The sequence below is a fragment of the Petaurus breviceps genome, unplaced genomic scaffold, assembly GCF_028583685.1.
Source record: "Petaurus breviceps papuanus isolate PSGF00001 unplaced genomic scaffold, PetGlider_PUasm1.0 79, whole genome shotgun sequence".
In the NCBI taxonomy this organism is placed as follows: domain Eukaryota; kingdom Metazoa; phylum Chordata; class Mammalia; order Diprotodontia; family Petauridae; genus Petaurus; species Petaurus breviceps.
The window spans coordinates 18,322,705-18,348,571 of NW_027186523.1; the positions used below are offsets into that span (position 1 = coordinate 18,322,705).

The 25,867-nt window shown below is 37.6% G+C and overlaps 1 protein-coding gene across 6 annotated transcripts; it reads left to right on the forward strand.

Moving 5' to 3' along the window:
- The first annotated feature begins 246 nt into the window (after nucleotides 1-246).
- Nucleotides 247-19,200, forward strand: LOC138175858 (histone-lysine N-methyltransferase SUV39H2). Of its 6 annotated transcripts, none has more exons than XM_069106457.1 (7): nucleotides 247-414; nucleotides 3,233-3,378; nucleotides 9,601-10,272; nucleotides 11,933-12,079; nucleotides 13,178-13,307; nucleotides 14,332-14,424; nucleotides 18,816-19,200. In XM_069106457.1, the coding sequence occupies exons 1-7, from the start codon at nucleotides 384-386 to the stop codon at nucleotides 18,833-18,835; spliced, it is 1,239 nt and encodes a 412-aa protein (XP_068962558.1). In that variant the 5' UTR covers nucleotides 247-383; the 3' UTR covers nucleotides 18,836-19,200. The 6 variants fall into 6 exon arrangements, with proteins under 6 accessions (XP_068962558.1, XP_068962556.1, XP_068962557.1 ...); XM_069106455.1 differs by lacking the exon at nucleotides 18,816-19,200 and adding an exon at nucleotides 18,588-18,808; XM_069106456.1 differs by lacking the exon at nucleotides 18,816-19,200 and adding an exon at nucleotides 18,594-18,808.
- Nucleotides 19,201-25,867: the final 6,667 nt, after the last annotated feature.

Sequence of the window (25,867 nt, forward strand, 5' to 3'; positions counted from 1 at the left end):
CGGGCCTGGCGTGCGCTCCCTGCTCTCCGCAGACTCCGGGGTCTGATCCGGCCTCGCGGCGGGGGTGCAGGGGGGGGGGGCCCGTATACAACTCCTCCAAATGTAGCCCTGGAGAGGGAGGAGCTTGGGCTTCCCGCCGCTTGGCCTCGGCCGCCCTCCGGGGCCGCTTCGGCGCCGCGGGGAAGCCCGGGGCCGCAGCGACCACAGGGTCCTGGGAGCCCGCGCGCTCCTCCACCAGCGCCCGTCATGCCCTGACGTGTGGGCCTGCCTCCTCCCTCCCTGCTCCCCGCTCTTCGCTCGGAGCCGGGTAAGGGGGCGGGGCCTCGGCCCTCCAGCTGAGCGGTCCGGTCAGACCGCGCCAGTTTGAATGAAGGTTCCACAAGATGGCGGCGGCCGCGGCCGGAACGCGAGGAGGTGAGGGCTGGAGAAGGACCCTGCCCCCACCCCGCCTCATCTCACCTCCCACTGCCCAAACCGCGCTCCCCGCGCCGGGAGGACCGGGAAGGAGACCTTGGAGCCGAAGGGCGACCCGCCACCCCCACGCTCCTGACACGGTGACCCCAACCTGGGGAGCGGGGCTAGGGGCTGGCGCCCACGCCGTCCCGCCTGCCCCAGGCCCCTCTGCCCCCAGCCCCGCTCCCTTCTTCTCCTCTTCCCTCCGTCCCGTCCCGTCCCATCCCGTCCGCTCTCCGCGCCGCAAGCTGGCGGGAGGCTCAAGCGCACGCCGCGGGAACTGAGCCGGGTTGGCGCCTCTGCCCCCGCAGCCCGCGCCGGGCAGGGTGGGGAGCCGTTTACCGTCGCCCTCCCCGGCACCAACGTTTCGCGGGCCCCGGAGGCGCCGCTGCGCCGGGCCCCGGGCCCCGCGCCCCGCGCTGGGCAGGCTTTGGCTCCCCAACTGTAACGGAGGTGGAGGAACGGCGGGCGCGAGGCGTGGGGCAGGAGCGGGAGGCGCCCGGCCCCAGCGAGGGGGATTAGTGGTTTGTTAATCCCCGTGCAGGATCCGAAACCTGGTCGGAAGGGAGGCTGCGGTTTGACTTCTTTGTGGTCCTGCTCGAACTCCGATGTTTGGGAGTTTAAAAGTTTTGTTTGTTTGTGCTGGGTAGGGACCCCCGCCGGGAGCTTGGTTCTGGCATTCGGGAGAGGAAGGAATTGGGGCTGGGGCTGGGGAGAGGGGGCAGGAGGTGAGGGCAGAGCGTGAACTCCGAGGTCTTTGGAGCTGGGGCGCAGTGACCGGGGGCTGGCGAGAGCCCGGAGCGGGACCCCAGCCCCAGCACTGACCTGCTCATTTTTCCTGCCTAGGATTAGATATCTGACCTCTCCCCCACCCCCAGGGGTCTTGAGAATCCAAACTGAAGGACTTACGGGGAAGTGGCTGCGGAACACGAGGAATCTGTTACTTTTGCGCCCTAGAACGTAGTGTGCGTGAGTGGCCCCTTTAGGAACACATGGGATTCCTGTAGACGGAATCCATCCTCTGCATTTTAGTCGGTCAGGAATGGCAAGCCTTTGTGCAGAGTACAATAACAGATTTTTATGGTGTGGATGAAAAACTTAATCTTGTAAATTAGCATTAAGGTTCTCAAAGAACCTTTTCCATTAAGAGAATACTGCAGTCCCTGCTAGGTGCTCCTGGCCACATTTTAAATTCTCTGATTACTACAGATGGTATCCACTATACAGAAATACAAGATTTTGAGTACTATGTTTTGTTTTGACAGATCGAATTATACTTCGTGTAGGTAACTAGGATTAGTGGGTGTCCAGCGTTGTTAGCACATGACAGGATAGGTGCTCCTCACTTCGATTAATTTTTCTAAGAATTTTAGGACTGGAAGGTACTTCAGAAATTAGTCCAGGACTCCAGTCTTTTTGTGAGTACTTTAAGTGATCTTTGGGTGTGGGAGACACCTGCTGGTAGTGAAGATGTGGGGGGTGTTTGTGAGGAGATTGCAGTAATAGTAATATTCCCTCACTATACAAGGGAAAAGGCATTGTAGGTAGATTTATTCCCCACTGTAAATACCAGATTACAAGAGTAGGTGTGGTGGCCCTTACTGGCTTGGAAGCATGGAAGGTAAGGACTCTAAATTTACTGGTATATCCTAATCTCTGTAGGCTAAAGTCCTACTCCACATTCTCCCTCCCATCAGCACAATAGAAAATCTTAAGTACTGAAGGGGTTGGGTGTTGCCCAAAGTTATATAGCAGAACTTGGAATAGAATTCTGGTCTATTTTAGTTGGGTACTCTGTTATACCAGATAGACTGTGGATCTAAAAGTTGGGGGAAGGGGAGGAGTTCCTAAATGTTTTGCTCAGCTCACTATTTTTAAAAGAATCTTGATTTGAATTTTTTTGCAGTGCGAATAATTGGCTTCTAATATTTTGATGTTAGAATGAAAAGTCCTGCTTTAGGACCTAGGTTCAGACCTTTACTCTGCCACTTACTCTACTTATTTGTATGTTTGGATAAATCACTTGACCTCTTTTGGCCTCAGTTTCCTTATTGGAAAAATGAAGAGGTTAAAGATGACTTCTAAGGCCCCTTCAAAATCTGTGAGCACCGGCCCTGGAGTCAAGAGTACCTGAGTTCAAATCTGGCCTCAGACACTTAACACAAAAACTAGCTGTATGACCTTGGGCAAGTCACTTAACCCTAATTGCCCTACCTTCCCCCCCCTCCAAAAAGCAAAAAAAAAAAAAAGAAACAAACAAAAACAAAGAACTTGTGCTTTATTACAAAGCTGTACATTTGGCTTCATTTTAAAATTTCTTATTTCAGTGTACCTGTGTATTTTTTAACATTTGTATAATCTGTTCCTATAGTTGGCCAGGGGGTCATTTAAGTTCCATTAATAAAGTAATTGTGTACATAAATGTAATGAGCCATTCAAAAATATTTCTTTGTGCTGACTCTAACAATGGACCACATAATCTTGATGAAGCAAAAAAATTAAAATGTTCATTTAAGGATTTTAGCACAACCTAATTGAAATGAATTTATTTAAGTAATGGATGATATTGGTTGTCATCTAACGGGAATCAATATTAACTATCCAGGGAACCTTTAGGTTTTCTCCTGAAGAAAATTCATTGATTCGTGTGTGCATGTGATTTTACAATGTAGAATTACTACTAATGGGGGAGGGGGGGAGGATGGATGTAAAAACTAAAAAGTATATATTCTTAACTTTAGTATTTTATTTAGTGAGGAATCATATTTTCTTATTGTAGCTTGGTGTGTGCCTTGCCTAGCTTCACTTGATACTCTTCAGGAATTATGTAGAAAGGAAAAGCTCACATGTAAATCGATTGGAATCACCAAAAGGAATCTAAATAATTATGAGGTGGAATACTTGTGTGACTACAAGATAGAAAAGGTAAGGCAAATATGTGTAGTCCTCAGTAAAGTCTTAATCAGATGTTACTTCACTATTTCATTTTATTTATCATGAAGAGGAACTTTGAAATTTGGAAAAACAAGACATTTCTCAAAGTTTAAATTCTAGGCCACAACAGGAAAATAAATATTTTAAGATGATTATAGAACACTATAGCTAGGTCTTGACCATCTCTGTATTTTATCCACAGCCAATGTATTCTAAGTTAGCTTCCCCATAACTATTGCATAGCATAATTTAGGATCCCCTTTCTCTGCTACAGTTTAATTCAGATTAATTTTAATGTTAGTTTCTGAGCATCAGTTCCATATTGCCAACTAATCCTATCAGATATCTCTACATGAATGTCGTATTACCTCGGACTTAACATGTTAGGGATAGATTCAAGGATTCAAGTCTTTGTTCTATACTGACTAGCTTTATGACTTTGAGTAAGTCACTTAAACTCTATGAGCCTCAGTTTCCACATCTGTAAAGTGAAGGGATTAAACTTGATCTCCAAGGTCTCAGCTCACATTCTTTGATTCTATATTTAATAGCAAACCCATAATCATGGGATCTCTTTTACAGCATCCCCAACAAGTCATATCACCTAGTTTGAAGCCTTCCATTGGTAGGGAATTCCCTACTTCCTAAAGCATCTCATTCTACTTTTGGACAGCTTTAATTGTTAGGAATTTTTCCATATGTAAAATTGAATCCACATCTCTGTAACTTCTACCCATTGTCCCCAGTTCTAATCCCATGCTCATGTGACTGCCCTTCATATAGCTGAGAACTATCATGTCCCTCCAAGTCTTCTCCTCCCTGTGATAAACATTTCTAGTTCCTTTAATCAACTCTTCTGTGACATGGGTTCCATCAACCTTGTTTGCCTTCCTCAGAAATACTCTGATTTATTAGTGTCTTTTCTAAAAAGGTGGTGCCCAGAAATGAGTATGATAACCCATATGTAGTCCACTCAAGGTAGATTCTTTCCCCTTACAAACCACTTACCCACCTCCTAACTTACCTTTATCCATCAGTGGTCCTACTACAGATTAAACCTCAGATTTCTTTACTTTTCATACCCTCTGTTCCATTAATGGTCAGTCACCAAACTCTATGGTTTTTCCAAATATCTCTTGTATTTCTCCCTTTTCTGTTTCCACTCTCACTATTCTAGTCAGAATTCCCTTCACCTCACAGAAAGACATATTCCAATAGTCTCTCCAAATTCTTCCTTCTTTGTTCTTCATACTTCCAGATTTGTTTTCCAAAAACACTCAATTTCATCATTACTTTACTTCTAAAAACCCTCTCCGATGACTTTCCATTTGCTTAAAGGACAAAGTTAAAACACCTCTGCCTCAGTATTAAAGATTTTCCTTAATTTGTCCCCACCATCAGGGCGGCCAGGTAGCACAGCGAATAAGAGCACCGGCTCCAGTGTTGAGAAGACCTGGAGATCAAATCCCAGGCTCAGACACTTAGCACCCACCCAGAAACACCTGGCCGTGTAACCTTGAGCAAGTTATTTAACCCCAATTGCTTTAAAAAAAAATTTTTTTTTTTAATTTGTCCCCACTATACCTCTCTGCCTTAGCAATACCCTGCTTCAATATCACATCATGATATGGAAGTTACTCTGGGTTCTACAAAGATTATACTAACTGAGCAAACTCGAGTAGGTTCTCCTAAGCCTTAAGACACTGAATGAAGTTCCAGAAACAGACATGTTTATTGTCAGAGGAACAATCTAGCTAAGTACGGATGCTCATTGCCACCAGGTTGCATTTTAGGTGATAACTTTTATTACATTTGGCCAGTGAATCATAAATATGATTCATATTTATGCATTCATAAAAATTAATCATATGCATTCATGAAAATGCAATGTAACATCAGTCTTGCTTGAAAAGTGATTGTAATAGAAAAGGGTATTCTGAGAGTTGAAAGTTTTAGATCTCCTACAAGCATTAATTTAATCTATGATACTCTTAATGTGAGATCTTTGCCTGGCTTCCAATGAATACAGCACTGGAGAAACTGAGTCACGTCTGTTTAACATTCATGCTGTAAACTAGAAAACAAACATCAATTAAATGGAAAGGTGGTTCATAGGTTCCACTCAGAGGAACAAATAAATTGATAGAGTTAGTTTGATTGTTCAACCAAGGACAGTAAGAAACATTTCCTGGTATAATCACCATGCCTTACAGTACTCGGGTGATGAGCATAATATAAACAAGGTTACTATCAGGAAGGTAGTGACAGCTTTTATGCTCCAACATTTGTAGTAGAGGATGAAAATGTAGATAAATTCAATGTTGGTTATCATATATACTTTGATAAACGTTGACTTTAGTGGGAATATGGCACAGGGGAAGACAGTGAAAATATTGGAAAATATGGTTCAGGGAATAAGAAGTTAGTTCCAAAGCTTGTAAACTACTTGAATGATTCATAACTGTGTATCACTAATACTTTCTTCAAGGAGAGTGATAATATGGAATACAAAAAATACTAAATTATCACCAAAAAATGAATTTGACTCTTAAAGGGAAATGACTAATTACTAAAATGAGAATCATTCAGTATTCAGAGCAAAGGTCAAAATGACTATGAAATCAGAAGAAAGGAAAAAGATGAGGCCATTAGTTATTACAATATGAAATACTTAAGCAAACTGTTAAGAATGGGAACTAAATACAAGTAAAGATATTGGCTGATTACAGAAATTTTTTTAAGACAAATTTGACCAATATGAGAGTTGCTTCAAGAAGTTCAAAAGAACCCTGAAATCATTTTACCAGAAAACATATGTGCTTCTAGAAAACTTAGAAAGAATACTGTTCACAAAACAGTGAAGATAGTGAGTAGAGAAGAAAAAAGCATGCAGAAAACTCAGTGTAAGACATAACTGAGACAAAGCATTCCAATAGCAATGATAGACAAAACTGCAGTGAAGACCACAAATAGATTGGAAATCTATTCCGTGGTTAAGAAGTCTAGGATCGGAGCGGCCAGGTAGCACAGTGAGTAGGAGCACCGGCTCGAGTCGGGATGACCTGGGATCGAATCCAGGCTCAGACACTTAGCAACCACTCAGAAACACCTGGCCATGTAACCTTGAGCAAGTTACTTAACACAATTGATTAGGGTCGGCCAGGTGGCTCAGCAAGTAAGAGCACCGGCCCCATTGTCAGGATGACCTGGGGATCTGGGCTCAGATATTTAGCACTACACCCAGAAATAACTGGCCATGTAACCTTGAGCAAGTTACTTAACCCCAATTGCTTTAAAAAAAAAAGTCTAAGATCTAGACTGCCATTTTTTTTAAAGCCCTCTCATTTCAGGACTCCAGTGCCTAGCACCATCTCTCATACATAAAACCACCACCAGTGCATCAAGTACTATCACTTTTTGTACACAGGCATACTCCCCCTTTTCCAAACTTCAGTAATTCATTTCCCTGACTTTTCCTGACTCACACCCACCCCTGAACAGTGACACTCACTGAGCAAATCTACCACTTGCAAATTTGCAAAAAGGCAAATTTAAGCTTAAGAGTAAAATTCCTAACAATCAAAAACTATGCAAAGATGGAATAGGAAGTAATGGGTTTCCCTTCTCTAGAGGCATTTAAGCAAAGGCCTGTTGTCAAGTATGTTTCGAAGGATATTCTTGTTTAGGTATGGGTTGGAATAGATATCCTTTCCAACTATAAGATTCTGTGATTCACACACCCAGTGACTGCTGTCATCCCCTTTGTCTCTCAAGGATATATTTTGTCCCTTCCTAAATAGCCTAGGAGATAGCTAGTAATGTTTTGACAGCTGTCCTTGTGGCCTCTATACACAGCTATTTGCTTTTTGTTGGCATTCTCAAGACTGTGCATTCATCCAAAATATCCTTGGATACAAACAAACAAGAAATTGAAATGATTCCTGCCCTCCAGGGGATCACATTCTATCCAGAGAAGTAATATGCCCGTATAAATACATACAAAATCTATACAAAGGAAATATTTGGGGAGCATACAAAGAAGCACTAGCTGGCGGGAAGGGGGAGGCACCGAGCAAAGCTCCTTTTATTGGTCTCGAGTTGAGGTTTGAAGGAAACAAATGATGTTGTATTTGAGGATAGAAACAATAAACCACTTAATATTTGTGACAATATATGTTATGTGTTGGAGATGAAAAGTAAAAAATGACAGTCCCTAGGGATTAGACAAGGCTCAATGAGGATAAGATGGCATGATTGGGCTGAAAGTTGCATTTGTGGAAAGAGTACCCATATTGAAAATATCATGGATCCATGAAGTAAAGTACCTATTAACCCTAACTCTATTAAACCCTATCATAAATCCTTTTTTTCTAGCCAGGGTCATTTTCTCCCTGTTCCTGCAGCGTACCGTATTGCAAACTTATTATATTCTTCTTCTCTTTATTTCCTATTAAATTCTACCTATCCTTCAAAATCCCACACCATCTTTTTAGCCTATTTCAATACTTGCAGTCTACATTTATCCTCCATTTGTTTCATTCCTCCAGTATAAGATTATCCTGACACTTATTTTGGCACTTAATCATTTACTGTTTGTTTGTTTGTTTGTTTGTTTTTTAAGCAGTAACTTGCTCAAGGTTACTATTTCTGGGCGTGGTGCTGATTATCTGAGCCCGGATTCGATCTCCAGGTCATCCTGACACTGGAGCCGGTGCTCTTACTCGCTGAGCCACCTGGCCGCCCCTAAGCAATTGGGGTTAAGTAACTTGCTCAAGGTTACACGGCCAGGTATTTCTGGGTGGGTGCTAAGTATCTGAGCCTGGATTCGATCCCCAGGTCATCCCGACACTGGAGCCAGTGCTCTTACTTGCTGTGCTACCTGGCCACCCCTATTTACTATTGTTTTACCTAACTAATGTGCATCTCTCTTATCTCATTCACCGTCCACCTCACCCCTCAGATACTTGAAGACAGTTATGTACTCCCCCTACTTCCCACATGCCTTTTTATAGGCTAAACATCACCAGTTCTTTTATCTGGTCATCATTTGGCATGAATTTGAATCTTTTTACTTCCTCATTGCCCTCCTCTCAACATTGTCCAGCTTATCAACGTCCTTTGTAAAATGTTGGCATCTAGATGTAGTCTGACCCAAAGCGTGGTATAGCAGGAAAATACATCTGTTGGACACCATGCCTGTCATAATGTCTGGGTCAAGAATACATTAATTTTGTATGCCCCCTCAATACAGAGCTCACCAAGTATCTACCGAAGACGTACCAGTTTTAGAATAATTGGAATACAGCAAAATTCTTCACAGTAAAGCTGTACTAACTATAATTCTAATGCTTCAGATGGTATTCAATTCCTGTAGTGCCTAAAGGTCATAATTATGATCACCAATTATCATTATACTATGGATCAAAGTATCATCCCGACTAAACTATATAAGTTAAGGGATCATTGAAAATTGCCCTTAAAATTCTATCTAACAGAATACCAAATGATAAGACATCTCCTTCTTGAGCAGAAATTGGATAAAGGTTTCAGTTTCTCAAGTCCTTTGTGAAGAAGTCTTAACATTAGGCCAGAAAAGTTGAGCTATCTGAAGCACCTTTCTTTTCTTTTTTTGACTCTTATTTGCTGGAATAAATACAAACACTTTTGTTTTTTTGTTGACATAGTGATATAAAACTGCTTCACAAACTTTATTTATAATAACTTTTTTGAGACATTAATGGACCTTTTATATCACATTAAAAATTAGGCAACATGAGGTTTGAAAACATGGGGAGAATTTTCACATTTTGAGTAACATCCCTTAAAGGTGCTGTAGTTTTAATACTCTTTTTAGAGTCCAGGCGTGGAAAACCTGCAGCCTTGAGGCCACATGTGGCCCCCTATGTCCTCAAGTGTGGCTCTTTGACTGAATCCAAACCTCACAGAACAAATCCTTTAGACTGATGTCAAAACAATGATAATGCGTACTTAATGTCTCTTTAGAGTACTTAATTCAAATGAATATATCATTATCTCCCTTGATAGGCTATAAGGTCCTTGAGGGAAGATTGTCTTATTCATCTTTGTATTTTGACACCCCACTACCACCACCACTAAACATCTTCCCCAGAGATAGTGTCCTTAATAGGCAATCACTATTGGATTTAATTGAAACCTTACAGCTTAATATACATCTTTTTCTTTTATTTTAAGGATATGGAATATTACCTTGTAAAATGGAAAGGATGGCCAGAAACTACAAATACTTGGGAACCTTCAAGAAATCTCAAATGTCCATTACTTCTTGAACAGTTTTATAATGACCAGCGTGAATATTTGTCTCAGTTAAAGCAAGGCAAAGCAGTAATGTTGAAAAATGATATCAAAAGTTTGAAGCCTGCTATTGCTGAGTATGTGGTAAAGAAGGCTAAACAAAGGGTAGCTCTGCAGAGATGGCAAGAAGAGCTTAACAGAAAAAAGAACCATAAAGCCATGATCTTTGTTGAAAATACTGTTGATCTAGAAGGTCCACCTTTAGACTTCTACTACATTAATGAATACAAACCTGCTCCTGGAATCAATTTGACAAATGAAGCTATAGTTGGTTGTATGTGCACAGATTGCTTCTTTGAGAAGTGCTGCCCTGCAGAAGCTGGAGTTCATTTGGCTTACAATAAAAAAAGGCAGATAAAAATCCAACCTGGCACGCCGATCTATGAGTGCAACTCACGGTGTAAATGTGGGCCTGATTGCCCCAATAGGATTGTTCAGAAAGGTACACCATATTCCCTTTGCATCTTTAGAACTAGCAATGGCTGTGGCTGGGGAGTGAAAACCCTTGTGAAAATTAAAAGAATGAGTTTTGTCATGGAGTATGTTGGAGAGGTACGTTCAGCTACTTAGACTTTAATGAATAATATGTATAAAAGATTTGTGACATTTTGGGGGAGTATCTTTTTCAAAGGACTTGTTTCTTTGTTAATAAATTACTTTATTTTTTAAAATAACATTAAGTATTTGTGCTGGCTGGTATATTTGTGACTGACATTTGCAAAGATTTGCAGATCTGTTTTCTTGTTTTTACATCAGGAGTGCTATGGTGTTTTTAATAAAATAAATATTTTAAAACTCCTGATAAATTGGTGCCTCATTGTGGTGTGCAGGTAACCCTGAGGTGTATACCAGTGGAGCACAAGTTTGGCAAATTGTACTAAACTGGGAAGCTTCAAGTGTGGGCCCAGTGATGGACAAGTATGTCTGTTTGAGAACCAGTCTATGTGGGGACAGGCTTATCACCATGCTGGCTGCCTGTTAATGAATTTTTCAGCTACAGCAGCTCTTGAAAGACTCATCCGTTAAGTTGTAAAGGGGTTGCAATCTGCATTGGTGGAGGGAAGTAGCACAGCAGTGAAATTACAGATGTCTTAAGTATTGGAGTAGATATATTCAAAAACAAGTATACCTATAAATACTGTATGACAACTGGAAGTGATACTATTGTAAATGTTTTAAGTTCTAATAACTGCCCATCAATGCTACCAGCTTGCTGTGAAACAATGAACCTAAATGATGATGGTAGAAGTCCAGAACTTGAGTACCCTTAGCTCACTTTGAATTGCAAACATTCTTCCTACTGACATGCAAAAAATCATGTTGCATTGCTATGCTAAAAAAATTCTAGCTACAGTGATATTTGGTTGTGGTTGCATATCCAATCATGTTCAATTCTATTTCAATTTTAGATTGCTCTTGGTGATAGTGGATCTAATATTGTCTTCCAAAGACAACAAAGCACATCTCACTTTGATCTGAGTGTGGGATGCCTGATTATGTCAATTTTAAGTTACTCTTCAGTATATTTGAACTTTTGAGATATTATTTTTTTGCTCTTTTATTTTCTATACCTACTTTGGAAATTTTTGGTTTGAAGCTAATTGGGTAATTTAAAAGGTAAAAAAAGGTTTTTTGCTTTTCAGTCAAATCTTTGTAAAAACCTACAAAATTTAATTTTGATAATATTGCTCACTGCAAATTGAACTTAACTAATATTCTGTATTCCTAGTAGGGTTCCTTTTATAACCATATTCAAAGATTATTGAAGAGGAAAAAACATTTTGGGTACATATAAGAGACTTCAGTGTGCTTTCTATTTGCCCTCTGTTACTGTTTGCAGGGAAGAATAGCAGAGTTAAATTTGCAAATATCTTGTTTTAAAATTATGTATTTTTTTCTGATTATTTTTACAAAATCCTTTTTTTTTTAATCTCCCAGATTTCTCTACTTCTACCTGCCTTGTTTGAGAATTTGTTTAGATGATTAGCAATCACTGTGACTCTTCAAAGTAGCTAGTGTATGAGTAATTTAAAATATTTTTAGGTCACAACTACTGTATGTTGTTGTTGTACTGTTAATATTGACAGCTTAATTTCCTTGGTTTCAGCAGTAAGATCCGCTCTGACTTTTTACAATTATTTTTACAAAAATATGGATTACTTTTTCTTTTAGGTCAGCAATAGTTATATAATATATTAGTTTTTCTTTATAGGTTATCACAAGTGAAGAAGCTGAGAGACGGGGGCAGCTCTATGATAATAAAGGAATCACATATCTCTTTGATCTGGACTATGAATCTGATGAATTCACAGTGGATGCAGCTCGATATGGAAATGTGTCTCATTTTGTGAATCATAGTGTAAGAAGTATCATTTCAAGCATAAACAGGACTTTTTAAAATTGGAGGGCCAAGAATTTCAACTTGTTACTTTAAAAATCTTGGTTTTTCATTACCTACTACCAAGAATCATTTTGATTTAAAACTACCCAGTTCCTTAAAACAAGTCCTTAAGAATGAAGTGATCATTCATACAATGCTTTGTACTTCCGAAGTGCTTCATAACATTTTTACATCTTCCACATAGCATCTTTGTTAAGCTATTGTATTATTGCTCTTTTAAATAGGAAGACAGCAAGTGGGGAAAAAAAAATGCCAAATTATCAGTTGAGGTAGAATTGGTTTATGAAAAATGTTGGAAATTCTTCCTAATCCACCTATTTTAAGGTAAATTTTGTTTAGTGATGAATTTGAGATCCATCAAATTAAACACTAACATAACCAAAATCTGGCCAAGTTCTATGTTAATGTCTCACTTTGTTGTGGTGAAACTATGTTCTAAAAGGCTATGTCAACAGAGACAATGTCTGACATTCCCTACAAAGGTGGAAATATTTCAGGAAGGGGACTGGGTTATGATAGGGTTAGGGCTAGAGCCTGTTCCCTAAAAACCAACTGAGCCAGTGCAGACAGATTCATCACCAGAAGGCTACTGAATAGGTGATGAATTTGAAAATGTTTGGTTATAGCAATTCAATAGGATGAAAGGGTAAAGAGGTTTCAGTCTGCATCAGTGGGGAGAGTACACACACTGATGAAATCATGAATCTTGAAGTATTTTAAATACCAAGATAAGAATGCATAAAATTTCTAGTTTTATTAGCTAAACAAAAGACAGACTTTATCCCCTCTCCCATATAGCTCATAAATTGTGTGTGGGGAAACAATGTGTTCCTAAGCTTTTTCTTTGAGCACTGAGACACCCTGGAAACTTAAATTTAGGCCCTAAGAGGTTTAACTTAGTCCTTTATCCATGTAAAAAGCAATTACATTTTAAAAGGAATTTAAAAACAAGGCCCTGGGAAACTAAAAATTTCATGTGGGATTTCTCTGACTTAAATCAGATGCTTCTGTATACATAACAGCAATGATCATGTAATTCTAATGTTCCTTTTTTAGTGTGACCCAAATCTTCAGGTGTTCAACGTCTTCATTGATAACCTTGATACTCGACTTCCTCGAATAGCGTTGTTTTCTACAAGAACAATACATCCTGGAGAAGAGCTTACTTTTGATTATCAAATGAAAGGTATGATGATTTATTATGTATATGACTTAAGTTAAACAATTGTGGGCACACAATCAAATCAGACTTGAAAAGGACCTTTATATTTAGTTCTACCTCTATCACTTTGCAGCTGAAGAAACTTATGTTTAATTTATCCATAGTCATACAGGTAGTAAGTCACGAGAGTAGAACTCCTGACTCATTTTGGTGTTCTTTACATTATACCATGTATAGCTGCTCAGGATCTCTGTAGTGATGGGTTTGTTGTGTTTAAACAAAAAAACTCTCAAATAAGGACACTGTATTCTTTCTCCAATTTAATATCTTCCTATACAAAATACTATTACTTTAGTTCTTTTGGAAATGTTCTACAATCTTTTTTGTTTTAGTCTCAAAAGACTAAAAGATACTACACCACAAAAACTTTGCTTCTGTTTGTATCCAAAGGTTTTTTTTTTTAATTAAGCATTTTAATCAGCTAAATAGTTATTTTTAATATTTTTCTTTAGAATGAGCTTCCTAACATTCTATGTACAATTTAACCTTTTTCTGTGCCTTTGTTTTATATTAAATAAATATTGTATAATTCATTCACTTTCCCAGTGATTTCCATTATTCCAGAAGTCCATTCCTACTGAAAATATTTGATTCCACACTCTGAAATTGAATCCTTTGTATGCATTTAATTCAACCATCCTACCCCTGAAAGAAAAACTAATCTTCATGATCTTTATTTTTATTGAATTATGCCACATAAGTCTAACGTTTGCTTATTAATTGATGATTGAAAAATACTAACTACATAATCCTTAAGAAAACAATCTGTATTGTCCTAGGAATGGTTTTTAATAGTTATTTTGCTACCTTGCAGCTACTCCTGTCCCCTAGCTAGTAATGTAAATAGAATAATTATTCTCATTGATTTGAGTACTAACTAAATATTCAAAATTTATGCTAAAGACAATCTTTAAAATGAATAATAAAGAATTAGGTATTATGATTACCAACTCTCTTTTTTCCTGTGTTTTTCTCCCCACATATTCAGGTTCTGGAGATATATCTTCAGAGTCTATTGACCTCAGCCCAGCCAAAAAGAGGGTCAGAACTGTGTGCAAGTGTGGATCTGTGTCTTGCAGAGGTTACCTCAACTAAATTTTCAGGATATAAGTCTAAAGATAAATGTCATGGTTCTTTTTTACTTAAATCCCGTCTTAGAAAATGAATTTTTTTTTTATATTTAAGTATTTGGGGTACTTTTATATATGCTAAATCAAGGTTGTTATGCCTCATGTTTTCTTAATTTACAGTTCATTTCAAAACCACATTAGCCAAAGACCTTACTGATGCTTATTAATGTGAAAGGGTAAACACAGGGTCACAAGAGTAGATCTTACACAGACTAGTCAAAAATATCAGTGCTTAGTAGTTGGATGTCATACCCATTAGGAAAACAAAACTACTTGTGGATTAGGGGTTTTATTCATTCAGCAAACATTTATTAAGCACTATTTGTGCAGAGCACTATGCTAAGCACTGGGAGAGATAAAAACTTTAGAGAAGATACCATCACTGCCCCCATGGAGCTTACATACTTAAGTTTAGTTATGAGAATGCTGCTTTTGAATGTGTAAGTGTTATCAGTTTAGGACTAACATTCAATTTGTTGAGAAATCTTAAATATAGTTAGTTTATTTAATTTGGACAATGTAAAAAAAGTTCTATTTTTGTTAATGTAATTTATATGACATCCTTATTCACCTGCTTAACAGTCATACATACTGTGTATGTACTTATTGAAAATAGGTGATAACAAATTTTATACTCTTTTCTAATTTTTATTAAAACAAATTGACAAGTTACTGATCCTAATGTTTGCTAAGGTGTAAAATTAAATGCAAAACAATAGAATTTAAATATCTTGATTTAATACTTTAGAGAAGTTTGTAGCATATAAGGTATATTTTTTCTGCTTTTACTAGTAGTTCTTAAAACTTTTTTTTTCATACAGAACAATAATCCTTTAAAAAGTACTGAATGGCTGGCCATCATAATTATGTGGGAGAAAAAGGGGGTGGAGGGGTGAAGGACCAAAGGGAAAGTTTCTGTCAGCTAGTATAGCAGCATCAAAGCCCTTTGTAGCACTCCTCAGAAGAACAGAAACCTGAAACCCCCTCATAACTCCACTGAAAATTACAAGAACCTGTTTGAGAACTACTGATCTGTATACCATAACTAGATGTCCCCCAAAGTATTTTGTGTATTCCCATATTTGCTAATGTTTCATAATAAGCAAATTTTTCTAATACATTATTAGTATTACACCTTTATTCAGGCAAGTTCTAATGTACATGCTTTGTTAAACCTATAGTATTTTTATATTTTCTGCTGGCTGTTCTTTAAAAAGTGATATATATATATATATATTTTAGACTGACGTTCTGTATATGAATCTATTGAAAATGTGATCATGAAAGCTAAGTTTGGCTTGATCAAGAATAGTTTTATTATAGTATTTCTGAATTATGGGGCTAGGATTAAAACTGTAAAGAAAAAAAAAAGAACAGTTTTATCACGTAGGAACACCTAAAAGTTGAATAATTTCTCAGCTGCATATTTCTGGTTCTCTGAATGACTTGTTTTGAATTCTAATCATGATGTTCAACATGGAGACAAACAGTGCAAAATAGATTCAGCTCACTGAATTCCTAGCCAGGTCTGTGCAAGCCTCTTTTCCTTGACTACAATGACCCAAAACTTGCCTGGGATAAAAATGAACACAGAAAACAGCAACTTAGATCTATTTACCTCTGTATGATAAGAACTCTATTTAGGGAAAATCTGCTACTTATTTGTGAATCTCTTTTTGTTAAGGAGTGTGCAGTCAGCCATACAGCAAAACAGTTGTTTCATTAAAAATTTTTCATTATAGTTTAGGTTATTTATGTTTATGAACTTGGAACCAGAGTTAAAGCATTTACAAAATGGCTAACTGGAAAGGACTTTTGTGTGTATGCTCACAAATCATTTATGTGTCATTAGTCAATAGTGGCAGTTCTGGCTTTACAGACTTAACTATATGCTTAGGTTGCTATTTATTAGGTGAATCTCAAGAGAATGAGGAGCCAGGTTCCTTTCCTTTTAAAGATGTAGTCTTAAATAATGTTAATGCATTTTTACTTTTAAAAACGTTAAATGTTTTCTAAGATTTTGCCTCTTTATTTTAAAAACAAAATATAGATAAACTGGGACAAAAGGTGACATGAAGTTAGCAGACTTTTGTGATTAGAAGTATCTGAGCTCCATTACACTATTATCAAGACCAGAATTTATTGTGCAGCCAAACAAATCTAGCAACACTGTTTAGACAAAATAACTGGTTTCTTGCCATTTTAAATAGTGATTTGTGTTTACCATTTAGCTAGCCACCATATAATTTGGCAATTACCTAAATTTTGTTTATTTTAAAGGCTTAGGAATTCGATATTTTTCAAATATAAGTGATTTTCAAGTGTAAGATTTTGATCAAGTTTAAATTAAACTAATGTACAGGTTATACTAACTCCATTGTTTTCAGTGTATGTAAACGGAACTGTGTTAGAAATACACAGTTGGTAATCTCAGGAATGTTTTTTTTTAATAGATATGCAAATTTTAGTTTGTATTTAGTGATTCTTAAAGCATTTTTCCATAGTTTTTAACAAAATAAATTTAATTTAGTTTGGATTCTGATGTTGTTCAGTACATCTCTACTTACCATGAAATATTGTTTCTGTTTAAGCACCTTATTTTAGTGATCCCTGAGTGAGGCAGAAAAGCACTGATGTATTTCTGACCACACTAGGACTAGATTTATAAATGTAACTGACTTATCAGGGACTTGAGGTCTCGGTTTTTTTCTTAAAAGCAAGCTATAATCTTTGTTTAAATTCACACCTATTTTACTGGCTATTTTAAAGCCTTGGGTCACAGGATTATAGATTTTAGGATCATGGACTTAAAGCCAGAAGGGTTCTCAAAGGTTACCTAAATCTACCCCCTCATTTTACAGATGAAGAAACTGAAGCATGCAAAGATAGAGAGAGGATTTGAGCCAGGTTCTGATTCCAAATCTAGTGCTCTTTCTATTGTACCATATTACCTATTAGATTCTCTTTATCACAATTTTCCAGAATTGAAAAGGGTCTCTGTAGACAGTTGATCCAACCCGTCTGAGAAAGAATCCCTATTGCATTACCCAACAAGTGGTGATTAAGCCTTTGCTTGAAGCCCTCCAGTAAAGGAAACCCACCATCTCTTAAGGCAGCCCATTGCAAAACATTAGTAGATTTTTCCTTACATCAGACTGAAATTTGCCTCTTTTTAACATCTTCCATACTACTCTTGATTTTTCCTGGTGGGACCAGGCAGAACAAGTCTAATACATATAGCAACTATTTTCAAGTCATCGTATCCATATCTATATACATAACTTTTCAAGTATTAAAAACAAGCATCATTATCTCTCTCTCATTCTTCCTCTTGGCTTAAAAATTTCCATTTCTTTCAACTGCTATTCCTATGCCATGGAACTTTAAACCTTTCCCCATCCTATCTGCCCTTCCCTGGACATTTCAGATCCTTAGGGCAACCTAAAATTTTACTTTCTATTAACTTTACTAGACTATGTAAATCTTATTCACGATATGATTTATACACATGAAACAGAAGAAGATAACATTTGATTAAAATTATAAATAACACTAAACTCCCAAAATAATTCAAGTAGGTTTTAGAGAAGTTAAACACCAAAGCAAAAGACATTTTGGTATCTGAGCTAGTAAAACTAAGTCCTAAAAACAGATGGATCTGAAACTAAAGAAGCTGTTATTTTTCAAAGTGGAATTACCTCTCTGTAGAAAGCCTCCTTATTTCTCTAAAGCAAACCTATATGTTATATTGGATTGTAAATAGAACAGTTAGTATAGGTATGTATTTGACCTAAGTTCAGATTCATTGGGTTTTTAGTATGTGGGCACAATGAAATTACTAGACAGATTTACTAGATATCACTATTCTAATGTATAAACTGATACTTCACTGAACCTGTTATCTCATGAGTATAAGTACTCCCTCCAGTGGTACAGGTTATCAACACCTTTCCCATCTTATGTAATCCAAATCCTTTCATAAGAGGTTCATTGAATGTGTTAGAGGCCTGCTTTTTAATTATGTCTCTTAACATTAGAGTAGTAGTTTAGCATTCCAACTGTCTAAATGTTAGCTCTTACTCTTGCCATATGACTGATTCACTTCTCTTTCCAGTCATAGATCTCCTGGATGGTATTTTTTATGCCCATTCTTGAGCACAAGTCATTGCTGGTAATTTGCTGCAGCTTGTTTATGCCCACCTCCAGTGATCTCTCCATCTCTACTGAGTTTTGATTGACTCACAATTTTATTTCCTTGAGGATGGTGGTATTTTCCCATGAATTGAAGCCTTACAGCATCACTAGAAGAATACTGGTGCTAAAGGAATGTTTTTTGTTTCAGGGTCTTTAAAAGTTCTATGAAACTTCTAATGGAATCCAACCTGCTTTCTTATTCCTATTCAAGTTTGGACCAGATCAGTGAACTGTCTGTTCAGCTACATATTAGAATCCAGATAATAGGCAGTCTTTATCAACTTTGTTTTTTCTTTTATAAATAATTAAACTGAACTTCTGAGCATGGTGATTCTCATTTAAGGAGATTCTGTGATGTTCAGTGCTAGATGACGTCATCTACAAAGAACAACCTCTGGAAGATCTCACCATCCATAGGGAATCATTCATTTGGTTCTACACTGTGCACTATACTTGACAGTAACAAAAATCCTTTGACATGCATCTCCTGTTTTATGCCTTGCTTGATATTAATCAGAAGATCATCCAACAAAGTTTTATCTCTGTTGCTGCAATTATATTATCTTAACTTATGCATGGGTGACACCTTGCCAAATCAGAACCTTTAAGGTTGCATTTTGCTCTACTGAATCAAATGCTGTTTTGTAGTCAAAAAGCGAGCAGATAGTGTATTCTTTGAACCTTTCAATCAATTGTGTATGTGACTTTAATTGGCTGTAGAGCATAGTTTGCAAAAGTCAGGTTGCTTCCTTTTCATACTTCGATCAAAGACACTCTTAAGAACCTTCTGTAGGGCAAGGACCAGTTTTTTCTTTATTTGTATCCTCAGCCCTTAGTAAAGTGCTGTGTAAGTGTTTAATAAATGCTAATGAGTGTGTAGATCATTCTAAAAGATTAAACTAGACAGTTTAATATTCTTTTCTGATGCAATAAGGTATTGATTCCCTTCCCATCACCCCATCTTCCAGCACCTAGTTCTCTTTTCAGATATAAGTGACATTGTGTCACCATGTCATCATGGACCTTTTTCTTTTTTTGGAGGGGGGAAGGTAGGGCAATTGGGGGTTAAGTGACTTGCCTAAGGTCACAGTTTTTTTTGTGTTAAAAGTGTCAGGCCAGATTTGAACTCGGGTCCTCCTGACTCCAGGGCCGGTGCTCTATTCACTGCAGCACCTAGCTGCCCCCATGGACCTTTTCTGTACTTGGTTTGGTCTAGGTCCTCTACCCACCTTTATTCTTTCTTATGCATATTGAGAACTAAGATATTTGAGATTAAATATGATCACTCCATGATAATTGATGAACATAGTTGTTTTAGTTGATAGATGTCCTTCATTTTTATAAATTCTCCTGCTTTAATCTTTTAACTACTCTTAAAATAACTGGCTTAAGACTCATTTTCTTCACTTTTCTTTGCTGTTTTATTAAGCAGTGTTACATAATTTTCTATCCTCCTTAAGAAAACATTTTGCAAATAAGTTTATAGTATAAACTGGTGTTTCCCTTGGCTACCGTCTTGTCAAGAAAAACAAGAATTTTCTATCTAGGGTGGTTTCTTGGCTATTTTTGTGCTTTATATCATTGAAACTTATATAGAAAAGGATAATAGTCTATTCCTTTTATCTAGCATGTTTAGTGTCAGTAACATGTCTGAATAAGTCAGGTGGTCACTGTTATAAATGCATATCCATTTACTTAAATTTTTTTTCTAAAGTGTTATAATTTTTGATCCTTCCTTTTGCTAAGTTGATGGTGTGACTGTATATAGATGATTCAGCAATTACTTCCACATTGGAAACGTCAATATTAAAACATGGTCAGCTTCTTTTTCTTCTGATTATGTAGAGCTGCTCATTCTCCACAGCAGCAGTGTTAAACTCAAATAGAAACGGATCCCTGTCAGCCACATATTGACTTAGAAAACCACAAATTAACATATTATATTGTTTCTTTAAAAAAACCCTTGCTAAAAGTAACCCAGTTACTTTTTAACCTGGTTCTACCTTCAAGTTTGACACTTCTGTTCTCCAGTGCCTTCCAGTTCCCCTCTTGAAAAAAGTATTCTTGATGTATAGGCTTGAGACTTTGGTGTATTCTTTAAGCCTTTAGCCTCTTTCATTTCTTGATCATGACCCATATGTATGAATATATAAATATGGACATTCTGACTTGTCATTTTTTTATATCCATGTTATAAACATAACCAGAAGATATAAGGAAGTTGCCACTAAATGAATTATGGCTTGCAGATTTTCCTTAAAAAGTCAGTGAAGTATTAAGTATGTACTATGTGTCAGTCACTCTGCTAAGAGTAGGAGACAAGTATAAATAATGTAATCTCTACTCATAAGAATCTAAAGGATTGCCCAAGGACAGTGAGAAACATGTTAGGGTAAGTACCTTTGCCTTTTAGTGTTCATAATAAGCAAAAAGACCATTAAGAAGTCTTGAGTTTTTGTGCAAGCAGCAGTTGTGGACAATGGAGCAGAAGAGTTAAAAAAAAATTCAAAAAATCCTTCAAATTTAATCACCTTGTACTTTAATTCTTGATGACTTATATTGAGGCTGGCATAAGAGGCAATAGTAAACAATATGTTGAGGGAGAAAACAAGATAAGTAAAATTTTATTATATTATAAATGATAGGAAAATATTTACAAATCTCTCATTTGAGTCTCACAAGAACTCTGAGGTAGGTGTTATTATCCTCACATTCCAGTTGTGGAAACTTGAAGTGACTTACTTAGGATCACACAGCTTGTAAGTGTCAGAGGCTGTATTTGAACTCAGGTCTTCCTAACTCTAGGAAGTACTTTATTCGTTGTGCCAATTAGCTGTTTTTAACGAAACCTGATTTTTACAAAATAACTCGGCATTTTTTTTTTTAATTGCAAAGTGTGGGAGCAGCTAGGTAGTGCAGTGGATAGAGCACGGGCCCTGGAATCCAGAGGACCTGAGTTCAAATCCAGCCTTGGACACTTGATGTTTAACTAGCTGTGTGACTCTGGGCAAATTACCTTATCCCAATTGCCTCGCCAAAAAAAAGTAATAATTTTATGTTGTTTTGTTTTTTTTTTTACCACTTACTATTTATGTGATACAGTAAGGGGAAAGGGAAATGTTATAAATCCATGTAAACAGGTAATAAGATAGTCCCTCTTCTCAAGGTGCATACAGGGAGAATACTTAGTCTGTACATAATTTGGTTTCTACAAGATAATACTCTTCTTGTAGTGCATCATATTACTAGCCATTTGACTACAGGTAGCTTATTATAGCAAGTGAACTAAAGAGGGGACAAGATCCTCAAAAAAAAACATGCAGATTTTGGGAGGGAGGAAGGTAAGAACTCTCCCAGTTTGGGATGGGACTGGTTGAACTGCTCTATTCCTAGACTCAGAAGTCGCAATTATACCCAACTCAGGAAAATGGAAATGTTCATTATAAGCCAGGACTTTGTCTTCAACAAAATTTCAAAGTTTGCCTTAGGTTCCCTCCCCCTTACAGCCTCTTGCTGTACCCCCTTTCCACTCCTCTAGATACCTAGCATCAAATCCCTCTTTTAAGCAAACTGTTTTCCTCTATAGTGACCCATGCTTCAAATTTATCTTGTTTTTTCCTACTATTTCTATGTAAGAAGACTGCCATTATCTCAGTTAAGCTGATTAAGTGAATTCACAATGACTGCCTGATAATGTACTAAAGCTGTTTTTTAAGATTATTACCAAGATCTAATTCTCATTTTCCTTGGTCTTTGTGTATAATTTGACATTGCTGAACCAGCCTGCCTTTTCTTAACACTTTGGTTAGAGGCAGCAAGGTGATATATTGGATGTGTCAGGAAGACATAAATTCAAATCCTACCTCAGACACTTATCAATTCATTTAAGCTTATATTTCCTCATATGTAAAATGGAGGTAATAATACACCTACCCATGATGATTCCAAGAATAAAACTAGATATTTGTAAAGTGCTTTGCAGATTTTAAAACACCATATAAATGCTAGCTATTTTGTGACAGTACTCTCTTGGTTCTTTTGACAGCTTCTCAGGCTCTCCCTAGAAGGTTCTTCTCTCCCTAAACAGGATTGTTGCCCAGTGTTCTGTCCCTGGGCCTCCTCTATATAATCTCTCCCTTAAATAGTCACCTCTATGAAGATAACTTCCAAATCTATTATCTCAGTTTTTCTGAGCTTAAATCCTACATCGATGCTAGAGACTTGTCTTATCAAATACCTCATACTCAGTTGTGTACAGAATATTTCTCATCCCTTAACACTTTTCCCAATTTCTGTTAATAGCATCACCATTCTCTCAGTCAACATCCCACATCAAAATTATATCTTAAGTCATATTGCCATCATCTTAGTTCTGGTTCTTATCTCTTAAGATTTTGTGATATTGGGGGCGGCCAGGTAGCACACCAAGTAAGAGTTCCGGCTCCAGTGTTGAGAAGACCTGGAGATCGAATCCTGGGCTCAGACACTTAGCACCCACCCAGAAACACCTGGCCGTGTAACCTTGAGCAAGTTACTTAACCCCAATTGTTTAGGGGCGGCCAGGTGGCTCAGCGAGTAAGAGCACCGGCTCCAGTGTTGGGACCACCTGGAGATCGAATCCCGGGCTCAGACACACTCAGCACCACACCCAGAAATAACTGGCCGTGTAACCTTGAGCAAATTACTTATCCCTGATTGCTTAAAAAATAAAAAAAAAACCAAAAAAAAAAAAGATTTTGTGATATTCTCCTAATTAATCCCCTTACCCTCAGTCTCTTCCATTCTCAAATCCATTTTTTCCACACCTCACAAATGTTCCCTAATGTCTCCCTATAGGCTAGAATCTAAAGTCTAGCCTTCGCATAGTGAGCCCTTCATGATATGGCTAAAATCTATAGCTTTTCTATTTCACATTCTCTTAATGCACTTCCTATTCCTGCCAAATTAAGTCTACTGACCAACTACACGTTTCCTATCTCCCCTTTGTGCAGGCCTCCTCTCACCTATGTGTACTCTTAAAGGTGCCCTCTTCTCTATCAATATTTCCCTGGATCCTATGTGAAAGTGACTTCTCTGTCCTCAACTTTCTTTGGGTCAATTTGTCTTGGTCTCTCCTTTGCCTCTGTGTCATGTCACATATATGTGTCTCATATTCCTACCCAACCCAATTAGTAAAATTCTGAAGGGTAAGGATTATACACATTTTATCTGTATCCCTAAAGCCTAGCATAATGGTTTTTATAGAGCAGTCAACCAATGCTGATTTGTAGATTTATTAATCCAAGTGAATTCTAATAGTAAAATTTCAGTTAGAATTAAATAGGAAGAAGAAAGCTGTCTGGATATGAATGGAAATTATAAAGCATTTTTAATGATTCCAAGCCATTCTCTGAAACAGAATTTCATTTTTTAAAAACACCAATAGACTTAGTGATATTTGGTGATGATTTCTGTGTTTTGGGAGGGAAGGCAAGGCAATTGGGGTTAAGTGACTTGCCCAAGGTCACAGCTAGTAAGTGTCAAGTGTTGAGGTTAGATTTGAACTCAGGTCCTCCTGACTCCAGGACCAATGCTGTATTCACTGTGCCACTTAGCTGCCCCGATGATTTCTGCCTATGAATAATGGAACACCACAATCCTTGATGGATCAAAAATGTGATAACCCACAGAGCAAACATGATGGATGTAAGCTGCAACATATTATTAATGATGATTTACATTTGAGAAATGGTATAAGAGCTATCACCCAGGAAACAAGAGTAAGAGATGAATATCAAATAGTCTAAACATTGCACCCATAGAGTGATACAAGACTTAGAAGGAAGGCCTCTTGTACATTGAGAAGATTCTTTATGGAAGATCTTGGACAGTAACTACATAGGATGGAAAGGCATGGATGAGCTACTATCTGCACCATTGGAAGAATAACCTTAGCAGTAAGGGCACATATCTGCTGAGGTGTGAAATTGCAGGCTACATGAAAGAGATGTATTTAAATTATATCATTCCACTTTCTGGCATGCTTATTACTAGGGAAGAAAAGAAAAGAGAAAGTGGATTTCACTTTCCTCTCTTAGGTATGGGCTTCCCTTCCTTGATGCAGATCAAAACCCTTCTATGCCTTCTCACTATAATTTTTGCCCACATTTCAGTACTTCAAGGATCTGTGATTTTATTAGTATGGGAGTACTTCTTCCACTGACACAAACTATAAGTCCTATATATGCTTTAGCAGATTGTCTTCATGAGTCACTGAAGCTTAAAATTAATTACCTTGAAGCCAACGTTAATTAGTCTCCAAATTTAGACCAGTCCTTGGACAAGAGACTGTCTATTAAGGATCCTATGTTGGAAACTTCTCTGACCTTGTAATTCACTGGCAATAGGCTTTGAGATCCCAGGATCAATTCCACATGATGATGAGGCATTGAAAGATTTCGGTGGAAGATTACTTTCCATATCCTAGGAAAGGCCAACAACAACCTCACAACCTGAGGTCTTCCTCTAGCATCAGTATGGCAATAGGGCTATCCATTTATTATCTCTTATTCATGTTATTTGCTACATAATTGACTCACCTACTTTTCTCAGTCATAAATACCTTTGATGATCACTGGTAATAAGTACTTACCTTGTATTTCTATCTTTTCATTGCTTTTGTGTTACCTGAAAAGCATGCTTTTCCATGAGATACATATCATAGTGATATAGCATCACCAGGATGGTTGTTTAAAAGGTAACTTGGAGTCATTGAAAATGCACAGTTTCCAAGTGCAATATATTTAGTTGGAAAAGCCCTTAGATATCATCTAATCCAACACTTTCCTTTTACAGAGGAAGAAACTTAAGACCCAGAGACATCAGGTGATTTATGCAAAGTCAGGTAAAAAGTGGCAGAGCCGGAATTTAAACTTGACTTCCCATGACTCCAAGTTGCACAATGTTTCCAGTAATGTCACATTTAATTTACTGCCTTCCTATTCATTTTTGGGCCCATTTTATCTTCAGTGCCTAAGATGCATGTACTGATGAATGTAGTCAGGAGGATGGTTCATGCAATTGCATGTCAATCTAGCCAATGCACATTCTTCATCCAGTTTTTCTTAGATTCTTCAAGGCTACATACATAGTTTGCTGAACAGTCCTTGATCAAAACAGTATCATCCACAAAGAGGAACATGTAGAGAACTTTGCCATTTA

Bases quoted from the DNA above. Each gene is read 5' to 3' on its own strand.
- LOC138175858 (XM_069106455.1), top strand. From the start codon at position 384: ATGGCGGCGGCCGCGGCCGGAACGCGAGGAG. The intron at 13,308-14,331 runs GTATGATGATTT...CCACATATTCAG, and splicing joins TTTTGATTATCAAATGAAAG to GTTCTGGAGATATATCTTCA. The intron at 14,425-18,587 runs GTTACCTCAACT...TTCTCTTTCCAG, and splicing joins TGGATCTGTGTCTTGCAGAG to TCATAGATCTCCTGGATGGT.